The sequence below is a fragment of the Pempheris klunzingeri genome, chromosome 1, assembly GCF_042242105.1.
Source record: "Pempheris klunzingeri isolate RE-2024b chromosome 1, fPemKlu1.hap1, whole genome shotgun sequence".
Lineage (NCBI taxonomy): Eukaryota > Metazoa > Chordata > Actinopteri > Acropomatiformes > Pempheridae > Pempheris > Pempheris klunzingeri.
This window is the reverse complement of record NC_092012.1, coordinates 12,903,759-12,916,152: the sequence shown is the minus strand read 5'-3', so window position 1 is coordinate 12,916,152 and position 12,394 is coordinate 12,903,759. Positions and strand designations below refer to the sequence as shown.

At 36.9% G+C, this 12,394-nt stretch overlaps 1 protein-coding gene across 1 annotated transcript; it reads left to right on the top strand.

The window, feature by feature from the left end:
* The first annotated feature begins 4,020 nt into the window (after positions 1-4,020).
* On the top strand, positions 4,021-11,673 carry spi1b (Spi-1 proto-oncogene b). The gene is made up of 5 exons (XM_070833507.1): positions 4,021-4,382; positions 4,883-4,973; positions 6,131-6,327; positions 8,714-8,861; positions 10,036-11,673. The coding sequence occupies exons 1-5, from the start codon at positions 4,341-4,343 to the stop codon at positions 10,347-10,349; spliced, it is 792 nt and encodes a 263-aa protein (XP_070689608.1). The 5' UTR covers positions 4,021-4,340; the 3' UTR covers positions 10,350-11,673.
* Positions 11,674-12,394: the final 721 nt, after the last annotated feature.

Genomic DNA, 12,394 nt, shown 5'->3' with positions numbered 1-12,394 from the left:
CTTAAGTAGCATTGTACTATTACAAATTTACATTATCTTCATAAAAGTAGAATTTATGGCTCAGCTGTTGTATTGAATTGCATTACACACTAATGAAATGGTCACACAAGATAGGACAATATTAGCTAGCTAAAGTCACTGAAAGCAGTAACAGTGATATGGTCACGGTAAATTCATATGCACATGACAAATGTGGAGAAACGTTTTGGAAAAACAGTACGCAGCATGTGATCTGTCTGGGAAATGGTGTTTTTATGATGTCGCAATCTGCCACCAGAACGTGCAAAAGAAAAACTGTAGCAACACTGCACTGAGTTTTACGGAAATTATTTTGTTTTTAATAAAACCAAAAGTGTTACATGACTTATTCCGTTTCTAATGTTTCTTATTCCCTGTTTCTAATGTTTCATAATGTCACTCATGTCACAACTTTAAGTTGGCAGTTATGTCAGCTGCATACAGAGCTATGTCTAGACTGTACACTGACATTAACATTCTTTAACTGTGGCTCTTTAACTCTTTAACCTTTACACAGTTGAAAATCTTGGCTGCTATTTCTTACAGAGGATGACACACAGTAGTTTCAACTACACCACAGCAATGACATGTCTTATGACACTGACACTTCAGCTGTCCATATAGCATATTATAGAAAAACGGCTTGCATAGCGGATTGGTTAAAGAAGTTACAGAACAGTGGATTAAACTACTTGGTCTTTAAGTCACATACAAATCTAAGGAAAAATGCAGCAACAAACAAGCAGCCCCTATAGAGGTCTGGATCATCCTGACCATATGACACGTAAATGCATTCATTTAAAGGCAGCCTTCAAGGAACTGAATCTCAAAGACGAGTTCCCAGTTCCTCATTCAATAATATGTCACTGTTGGTGTGCATGTGCGTATGCTGTGTGCACTTTGTCTCTCAGGCCACAAGGCCACAACAGACTGAGAATAAAACAGTTCTTTTAGATTCATACAGCCAAGGTCAATGTACATCAGTGCTGATGTCTAGCTGGGAGATAAGTTGATACAGTAACAAGAGAGCTGGATATCACTTAAATTAGATAGATTTAAACTCTAAAATGAAGTACTATGCACTGTGAAGTTATTTTTGTACTTTTAGAGTGTGTGAAGGTCTGATATGCCAGAAACACGCACACAGAGGCAACACCTCAGCACCACTGCATAACATCATACATGTATTTTTATTTTCACCTCTGCTGCAAAAAGTGTTATAGGCAGATGTGTTGGATCACTGTGCATGAACACTGGTGCCAGTAGTGTTTGACTGAATGAATTTTACCCGATACAGATTAGAGGACCAAAACACTGATGATAAAATGAGGCCCAATGATCGACAGTGTGTGTTTTGTTTGCATGGGTTTTCTCCGGCTACTCCAACTTCATCCCGCAGTCCAAAGACATGCAGGTTAGGTTTATTGGTGACTCTAAATTGCCCGTAGGTGTGAGCTTGAGCGTGAATGGTTGTCTGTCTCTACATGTGTCAGCTCTGTGATTGATTGGCGATCAGTCCCGGATGTACTTCGCCTCTCACCCAGTGACGCTTAACGATAAGCAACATAGACAATACATGCCTGCAGGCAACGCTATACTTCTTCTCTGCTATATTCCAGAGGGAATTATTCTACTTTTTACTCGACTACATTTATTTTAATGCCATTTACCAGATTATTCCTGCAAAATATCATCAGTGAGGAGGTACAATTGTAGATCAGAGAGGATAGAAAATTAAAATAATATCCACTTGTACCAGCTGCAATATTCACGTGATGTTCACGATAATACATCAATGATTACAATCCAACAATGTAATGAATGTTATTCTCAAAATGGGCCATTCTACTTACTTACTTACATACTACTTTTACTGATATAACCTTTGAGCATGATAACACTCAACTTTTGACAATTAATAATCAGTTGAATTTCACAAGTGTGTTGGTGTTAGTAAAAATGTAACACTCATCAATACTCTACATCAACTAAAACCTCAGTTTTAACTGAATGTTAGCAAATACCTTATCATTAAATTATCAATATGCACTTTGTGTCTTAACTTGAAGTTGTATTTTTACATACGTAAACATTAACAGAGTTTAGGTTAGGCATAGAGCGTCGCTCCTCAGTGATTTTCTCGCTCAACATGAACAAAAAAATCATTGAAAAAAGAGGATAAAGCTTTATCTTTTGGCTTCACTGAAAATAGTTGTGATGGAAATAGTGCTTGGCTTGCTGCAGCTCACTCTGTGTATTAATACTCTCGGAAAATGCTACTGTATATGTCATCAGTTTTGCTCAGCCAGCTGTGATTAAGATGAGGCCGGTCTGGGGTGGCTACAGTCTGTGTGGTTTTCACCAGCTCCCCAAACAGAGACTCAAACGATTATGGTCTTTCGTTAAGAAAGAAAACAAGCTTTTAAACCAAATGACACCAGACATTTAACGTTACACTTTTACGACTAAACCAAACAATATGGGATGTGAATAATACGATAAATGCTGAAGATAAATTTGCACACAGTCCAACTATTTGTCAATATTTTCAACGACAATTTTCCAATTTCCAATTTTCACAATTTATTTGCTGCAGCTTCTTCATAAGTCTTCCTGTGTGAATAATGTACCTGACTATGCAAACCGTATGCGTAAAGAGGATGTGACCATGTCTTAAATGTGTTGCTGAGATCCTAACACCCACTGGAATAAACATACCGACCGAAATACTGACCTCAGTATTTTTGATCTTACAGAAAGTAGTATTTTCAGTGCATTGTCTTATCACATTGCTGCAGTCTTCCTCTTAAACAGGCAGTGCTAACAATATACACTCAGATTTGTGCTGCACTGTACTATTCATTTGTTATCTAGATATCTGTGAAATCTGCACTATCTTCAGTTGTTACAGTTTGCATGATATGTTCAGAAACTGGTAACCAGCATATCTAACATTTATTTTGCCCCAATGCCTTATCTGCTATGCAGTAGAGAAATTATTGGCCATAATATATTGCATAACAAAGCATCACTGAACCAAACCAGACGTTAACAGTTACTTGGCTGGTCATTATTGTTTTGCAGCAGAGGGACTCAATTCCTCCCCCAGGAGTTGTTCTAACAGTATCTCCTCTTCGTGATAATTATAATCTCCCTTTACCTCAGTGTGGTTACAACACAGCTACTGCACCTTCATCTTATCTTCCAGCTGTCTTTGTGTGTGGACAGTTGTGGATGGGTCAGGGCATGCGTGTTGTCGAAATTCTTCCCCAACAAACTTCTGTTTACATCACCAAACAACATGTTTCAGTCATTTTGTTACAGCGTACACTTTCAGTCTGTCAGTTTCAGGTTTGCACTCACACAGTGTGACACTCACGCTACGCACACAGCTTTGCTAAAAACCATATCCATTGTTAGAGTACATTGTCATTTTCACAGTCTTTGTCTTTTCATCAAAATATGACTTTCTAGAATCATTGAATATTTAATGGTTAATTAAGCTTATTTTAATTCAGATTCCTCTGATTACTGGTCTAAAAATATACATTATTCTATTACATACTTTAACACACTATTATATATTATTATATTACTATCATGCAATTAGTGGTCAATTTGTTATTATAAGAATGATATTGAATTTGGTGACAATTTATCTGAAAATGTTTTAACTGCTTATACACTGTTTATATATGCAAAATGCTACCCAACAATCACAGCTTTTACAAAATTACTCCATTGCTGTTAAGACAAAAGAATATTTTATGTAATATTTTTTTTTAACAATTTATATAATATTTTAAAAGCACAGGAAATTGACATAATCAACTAAACTTAACATACTAAACATTCAGTAATTCATTATTCCCTGTCACATTTTGGGGGGGTAGAAACAGACAGTGAGGAAAACCTTTGATGGTGATTGGCTGCTGAGGGAGGGGACAGTATAAAGACCCTGATAAATGTGGAGTTTCATGGTCTCCCCTGACAAATCATCAATGGCCAGGAACCTTTAGCAGACACACTCTGTTGCTCCCACCCACAGAAATTCTAAAGAAGTCAAAAGTTCCTTTTTCATTTTACAGTCAAACAGCGGGCCGTGTTTATTTCATTTTATTTGACACAGCTGAAGGCCTTTGAGATAATTTAAGGTGATAGGTGTATGCTATACAATAAGAGAGAGAGAGATTTTTTGGTTTTCGTTGAGTGAGAGGAAATTTTGAAACATTGTGCAATGGTGCCGCAAAAGTTTTGAAAGGTTGTGAGAGTGTTTTGTCAGCAAAGCATCTCAGAGCCGGTCTGTTGGAGAAGAGGTCTCCATGTTGCATCCGTACAGAATGGAGAGCTACCTCATCCCGCCTGTAAGTATCATTTATTTTATTATCATCTGAACTCTCAGCAGGAGACTTTAGAGCATCTGGGGCTTAAAACAGCTCCTTGAGTAATTTGTTTCTAATGCAGCTTTAAACAGAAACACGTTAAGAAGTAGAAATAAAAATAGGACGGACAACATGTATTATTTCAAATTAAATCACTTAATGTGAGTCTACCACGATTTGAATGCAGGAGTAAGAGTCTTACAAGAGTCTTTTATACTACGGGCAACATGAAAATGAAACTCAAAAGTCCTTAAGAGTTTCAGAACAGCAGTGGCGAGAAAAAAAATCTCATTATTATAACACAGATATTACTAATGCCTCAGTTTCCAAACTTAAACATACTTAAAGACAATATGAACATTTTACAAAGGTCAGACAGTAAGCATTATTATTACATTTAAAGGATTAGCTGTTGATGACCAAACGCATCATTCTCTTCCATGGTATTTTGTGGCTGAAAATATTCTTATTTGCTTTTGCAGCACTCAGAAGAAATGTACGATCCCGAGATCTACAGACACCAAATTGCAGAATATTATAATCCGTATGTCCTTGACACAGATATCCAGGCAGGTGAGTTTTGCTTGAGTTTTACATCCTATTAAATTATAATGAGTGATGTTTAACGTAAAAACATTTGAAAATGCAAAGGAATGATGACGGTTTTGGGGTCAAATTACATGAATCTTGTTTTCCATTCAGTGCTCTGAATTTTCATCAGAAGAAAATAATTTCATTTTAGTCTTGGACTAACTATGATCTGATGTGTTGACACTGTCTTTTCTGGTATATTGTACATAAAAAGCCTGCAGTGTGTGCAGCTGGAGTGCACCACATTAGGGTGTATGGAACACAGGAAACAGATGCCATTTCTTTTGGCCGCTACAACTACAGACATAGAACAACTTTCGCCCCATGGGGTTTTGTTGATAGAAGAGAGGTGCTTTACTTTCTCTTCAAATCAACTGTTTTGAATATTGCACCAAAACAATTTGAAAAGGGGGGCGGGGGAATGTTTTTTTCCTGACATTTAAAAAGAAATGTAACCACTGTGAAAGCTTTAGTCGTCATTATGATAAAAAAAAATATGCATGCCTGATATGTAAATATCTACTAGCCCTAACAAATAAAAATTAAAACCCTGCATGCATTGATGTACAAAAGAACGATCCTACAGTGTTACATGGCATTATTATCCTGTTTGATTTATCATTTTATAATAAATAAACATATATGATGTATTTTAAGTTCAAGTTACGCGTAAAATATTCAAAACTCTAACTGTAATGTTCATAGTAATAGTCAAGGACAACATGAAAAAGAGCACAGCGTCAAAGTCAATGGCTATGGCGACACTGCAAGTGTGGCAACAAACAGGAAAGAGCTTCATGCTGAATTCTCTATTATTCCCCTCATTCCACCCGTTTTATGCAAATGTACACTATGAGTAAGCGTCTCCTTGTCAAGATCAGTCACTTTTGACTTGGTACTGTTACATGGATTTTCATCGTCATTCAGTCTGGCGTTTTTCACGAGTTACCTCAAACCGTTTAAACATGTTTTTTTTCTACATCAAATCATTTTAAAGACATATTCATGACTTTGGTGCGAAGCTGTGTGTTCTTTTTTTTGGAGTGACACAGTACGAGTGTCCATTGAAAAGCACAGCAGTGATTGCAAGAAAACAACAAAAAGCTGTGGCCATTATGCTGTTGTTCACCTCTGTTTAGATCACTGGGACTACCACTCTCACCCTCACGTGCACGCTGCAGAGTTTGAAAACCTCCAAGAGGCTAACTTCACAGAGCTACAGAGTGTGCAGGCCCTCCACCCGTCCAGCCTCATACGACATGACGGCATACGATACGATGCAGAAAACCTGCTCGATCCAAGTCTTGGGGCACACACACATGTGTTACAACAACCAGTAAGTCACTGTGTCACACACACACACACACACACACACACACACACACACACACACACAAAAAAAACACTCTACAGTATACTATAGTACTATACAGTAAAATAATGAGCATGCATGTACCTGCTCACAACAAACAACTATGTGTATTGAAATTCAAATGTATATCTAAATAAAGTACAGAAATCTAAAGATCAAATTTCTTTTCAGTGTTAGAAATATAATTACAAGGAATAGACAAGTGCTTTTTGACCTGTATACACTTACTGATCTTGCAATTGTGTCCAACAACATCTATAAGTCCCAAAATATCCTTCTGGCTCACTGCAGAAGTCCTCGGACTCGAAATAATTCATAGGTTGCGTTCTTATCAGAGAGAACATTTGGAAGCCTTACAAGATCGTGTGGCGAAAATCAGGAAGTGAATCTTTGAGCCAGAAGAAAATCTTAAATGTGAAGGTTTTTCTTTCTTTTTTAAAGATGTCAGTTTAAAAGATCACTTAGGATCACTAGTACATGTTTCACCCTTCCAGTTGTGAACCAGTGAACTAGATCACTGATCTCTGGTGTTGGATGACATTAATAGTGCAGTATGTCAAACCAAGTCAACATTTCCTCTTACTTCCACATAGCACTCATTTAAGCACAAGCGTATACGATACATTCATGTGTGAAGAAGTCAAAAACCAAACAAAGTAAATTTCATACAGTAAAAAAATTATACAAATAACCTCTGAATCTTTGGCAATGGAGAACCTTTCTGTTCATACCTGAACAAATCTTTTCTTGATTCTAGATCATAGTTTACTGATTTTTCACTTTGAAATATTTGAAATATTTCAAGTGAAAATTGCATTTAATTTCATATAATTTTCACATGCACATCTCATGCTGCTTACAGGTGAACCTCAATTTGATCAGGACTGTTGTCGTGAATAGTGCACCCATAAGCTATAAGACATCACTGAAATACAAAATTTCAGCTGCTCAACTTGTGTTTTTGCTGTTTGCATCTCTTACAAAGAAGCCATGAAGCATGCATGCTTTAGCCCACATGATGTTTTTTTTACTTGAGAGAGGTGAAATTTCCCCCTTGAAAAAAAAAACCCAATGCCATTTTTACTATGGGAGGAAAATGTGTTTGTATGTGAAACAAAGCAAAGTGTTAGCGAATCAGTTGAGTCGTGATAAGAGAATGGAACTTGAAAACTGCTGTTAACAGATGAAATTCTCACGCAGGTTCCCGCCACTTGCCGTTTTGTTGTAAAGGATGTTATGAATACTTTAACAAGTGTTGCCCACCCAGGCATACAGCTATAGCAGCGTCCACACATCACAGCTCATGCAGAGAGAGATGTTGTCTCACTCTTTCACTTACAGTGAGAAGAGTTTAGTGCACACCCACCCTTCAGAATATATGTGTGATGTTAGGTTAAGTGTTACAGAAGCAACGTAAAGGCTGTTTTTTGGGAGTGATTTTGGTTGAATTAGAATAAAAATGCATGCAAAGATATTGGTTTGAAAATGTGAAGTGGAGGATGAGATAGTAGATAGTAGTATTCAATGAATTTACTTAAGTTTTTTATATGTAATCCTTACTTAAATGTTGTAGTGGGCCACAGTTATTATAATTTTAACTGTATCATGAACTGCCGGTCAGTTCATATCATATTTTATGAGCTGGTCATACTTCATGTGAAAATCCTAATGTAAGAAATAGTAACTATAAATATGAAGGGGTAAAAAGTAAAAATATTCCCATCTGAAATGTTTTGGGGTAGAAGTATAAAGTAGCTTAAAATTTAAATACTCAAGTACAAGTATCTCAAGATTTTAGTGCATTCATCATGAAATCATTGTTTGCTTTTTTCCCAGTCAGATCCCAAACATGTCATGCAGGATTCCAAATCATTCAATAATTACACCAAAAGTTTTCAGTTCCTTTCGCGTAATTGTGCAACCAAAAAAAAGGACTAATTGACCTTACGAATAAATATAGATTATGCACTTTTGCCCATAAAGTTGGAATAAAATGGTTTTTTTACCTCTTCTCATGAAATGATTGTGACAATGTGATTTAGTCTTGATAAATAAAGTGTATGTCTTCTCAACTTTATTGATCAAACTCTTCCAAACATATCACAGTGAAACTTAAACCACAATTAACCTTTGCAAACTGTGTATTCAGGGTTTAACAAATTTAGGGGTATTGAACAATTATTCCAACTTTATGGGCAACAGTATAGATGCAACACCCTCACACAGTAAGGAAAAGTGTATTTTTCTAAAACCTTGAAGCACATGGATGGAATTCTAATATCCTCAACAAGTTAAATTATTGCAAATGTTTTGATTTCAGGCAAATTTATTTTGAGCCATTTTGTTGTAGGTAGCGTTCTTCCCTCGACCTGTGTATCAACCACATGTGTCCCAGCGCAGCTCTGATGATGAGGATCATGAAGAACGTAGTCCCCCACTGGAGGTGTCTGATGAGGAGTGTCTGAGGGATCGAGTCTCTTATGTCACATCAGATCTGGGTAAGGAACCAGATTTACATGCCAAATCATATTGTCCTGTACGTGCAGTGGGTGAGCACACCAGTTCTTAACTGAGCAGTTAACACGGATACTTTAAGACACACCAACTGTGCCGACCATGTGAAGGCTCTCTGTCATTCAGGTCATGGTATATCTAGAAGTGTCAAGTCACCGGACTTGCCCTTAAATTCTTGACTCTCAAGAACCTAAAGCAAGCCCTGTGGCCTTTGTCTTAGCACTTTTACACATGCTTGTCCATATGTGATCATAAAGAATAACTATTATGCATGTCTGGCCTCCGTGATTCCTTAACTCCCTCCACCAAGAACCAAGATGTGTGGCTTTGGTAGTAAAGTGTCTGTTAAACAGTGTGTGAGTTGCCATTTGTGGTTTTCACTCACCATGTAAGAATGAGAGCTGCTCCCAATGCCCCTTTCTGGATTACTGGCCAATATTGCCTCCCTCCCATTGGGATGGTGGAGGTTTAAGGGTGCACAAGTGCTTTTACACTCATGTAGCTTCAACAGAAGTGGCCTCACAAAAACACAAAGTGGTTGTTTGCTCATTATAATCTACAATGGCATTTGCCTCCAAGGCAGGATTTTTACGTTGGCTCGTAGAAATAATCCAACAGGTGTACAATGAGACTGGCCATACACAGGGGTATATTTTGCTATTAAGTTTGTTTTTCATAATAATCAGTTCTGCTGTTTGTATTTCAACAGTTAATATGTCATCGATTAGGTCTATGACCAAGATAAAGTGGAAAATTTTTAAAACCATTAAAGCTTTAATAGATGACTCATGGAGGGTTGCATTAGCCAGTATTTCTTAGAATTAAAAGTTTTCTTGCGTAGTCATTACACCGTTTTGTAATGTCACTTCATGCTTCTTTTTCTGTTACTAATTTGCTTAATGTCTCAGATTAATATATATATATACACTGATATGGTTGGTCTAGACTGGTTAAAGCACTAGCAAAAACAATCAAGAATATTTTACCCTTTGTGTCACTATTCTAAGACTAATTAAATTGGGCTTGAATGTTGTAGAATTTTAAAGTTGTTTTATGAATTGTATTATTTCATATATTCAGCAAAATCTGTATGTAATGAATACAATTACAGTGCAGTTTAAAATTAGTAATGGTGCAACTCTCTGATGTTTCCAAAAGGCAATAAGAAGAAGATCCGTCTGTACCAGTTCCTGTTGGACCTTTTAAGGAACGGTGATATGAAGGACAGTATCTGGTGGGTGGACAGAGACAAGGGGACATTTCAGTTTTCTTCCAAACACAAGGAGGCTCTCGCACATCGCTGGGGCATCCAAAAGGGAAACCGCAAAAAAATGACCTATCAGAAGATGGCTCGTGCTTTGCGCAACTATGGCAAAACTGGTGAGGTGAAAAAGATAAAGAAGAAGCTGACGTACCAGTTCAGTGATGAGGTTCTGGGGAAGAGTCACCCGGAGAGAAAATCATATGTGTAGGCGGGTGGGATACTGAAATGTCAAGCTTTACTTATGACATCTGGTGACATTGAAGGTGTAGTTTCTGGTCTTAGATGCATAATTAACCTTGCTAATTTGGTAAATAGCATTTTGTGAATAGCCCCGTTACTGCTGTACAGTGAGGTCAATCCTTTGAAGATACTAGCCAGTGCAGCATAAGAGTGTGGAACAAGAGACAAAATCCCTGAAGACTTTCTCTGTGTAATGAGACCACTTTGTACTTGTCATCCAAAGCAGAGAAGAAGCGCCGTAGAAAGCTCACTTTGGCCTTTTTTGTCTGAATTTCTATATAATAAAATACTTCAAAGTAGCAGTATGGAAATAAAGTCAGGACCAAATATGAAAATGTGTCACCTGTCATTTTCAAATGTGTAGAGATTTGTGAATGGATACTCTACTATAGATTAGCATTATGTGTATGTATGTCTTTGGGTTATACGCATCATACGTATGTTAAACCTGAACTCTAAACCCTGCCCGTATTTCTATTGCTGCGATTTTTACGTGGTGGCCATGATTGGAACTGCAAGTCCAATTTGATGCCAGTGTTCAGAGAGACATACATGTAATGACATACACATACAGTACAATATTACAAAATAATACATACAAAATGTGTGGTTATGCTGGGAGCTATATGCTGGTCTATTTACTGTCAGGGAGCAGTGACTTCCTGAAGTCTTGTAGTCGCTGTGAGGTGGCCACCACACCAGCAGAGACTCCATATTGACCCTATAGACATGAGAGTGGTGCCACTCTTCTCATCTAACTCTTGGTATGAAAGTGAATAACCCAAAATGTCAAACTGTTCCTTTAATGGCTATTATTGATATTGTACAGTCAAATGGCAAAAGAAGAAATAAAGAAGGGGTGTTGCAGTTAGGTGGTGTTACTCTTAAACCACCAACTATGCATTTTTAGACATGGGTGTATACACATATCAGTGCATATTTTGTTTGGAAATGTCCTTTTAACCATTTTCAAAATAAAAGTCCCAATTTTGATTCTTGACATGTAACTACCAGTTCAGTGGTTTTAGATTTTATAGTTTGAAACTTCACATTGTTTGACTTCTTCTGTTGGACAAACATAAGTTCTCTTAACTGTGGTTAATACTACTTTTATGTAAATATTTACATTGCAATGTGATATTTAAAACATCAAGGAGAAACAAAAAAGTCATTAATGAGATGAGATTGTTATCATGATTATTTACTTGACAAGAAATGTTTTGTATAAATTCATGAAACTGTGTATGTTCTGATTAAGAATTGCTTGTAAAAATAAATTGTTCATAAATGTATGTGTTTTGTACCTTTTGTAAAGATCCTTGGTGAGTGGCATCTCATTGCAGAGGTAAAACACACATGATAAAAAGAGGAAGAGGTAAGTATGGTATGAAGTTGTATTGCGTACAGATGAGGACGCTCACCTTTCATTACAGCTATAAAGATAACTGGTGACAATGAGGATCTGTGGGGTTAATGCTGGGCGGTGGGGTGAAGTGGCCTGTCACCCACTTCTTACATATATCTGCTGTGTTTCCTGACACACTGCAGGCACCAGCTCTATACTCACAGAGGGTGTAATCAAATCCTAGAGGGACACATTAGCCATTTTCAGGTTAATAGTCTATGTATTTCTATGTGGTTTTGCTCTGCACATTCCTACTGTCGTTTTCATTGATCATGTAATAACAACCTATCTCCGTATTTTTGTATCCTACAAACTATGATTTCCACAGCAAAGCAGTTTTCAGCGTATCGTGAGAATTGTCAGAGAAATACAGAGATACTTGTGAAATGTTTGTCATCGTCGCCAACATTACACTTCCCTTTCAACAGAAAAATAGGAAACAAGTGACTTAACTACATTTATTTACTCAGTTATTAAACTCAATTTAATAGAATATAATAAAACCTCAAATAAAATAATAATGCATAGCATAAGACGAAAACACTATAAACCATGTAATAACTTGCTAGAAATGTATTGTGCAACATGAAAATACCTCAGCACCTGGT

Coding starts and splice junctions, on each gene's coding strand:
- spi1b (XM_070833507.1), top strand. CDS start 4,341: ATGTTGCATCCGTACAGAATGGAGAGCTACCTCATCCCGCCT. Junction 4,383..4,882: donor AGAGCTACCTCATCCCGCCT/GTAAGTATCATT, acceptor TTGCTTTTGCAG/CACTCAGAAGAAATGTACGA. Junction 4,974..6,130: donor TGACACAGATATCCAGGCAG/GTGAGTTTTGCT, acceptor ACCTCTGTTTAG/ATCACTGGGACTACCACTCT.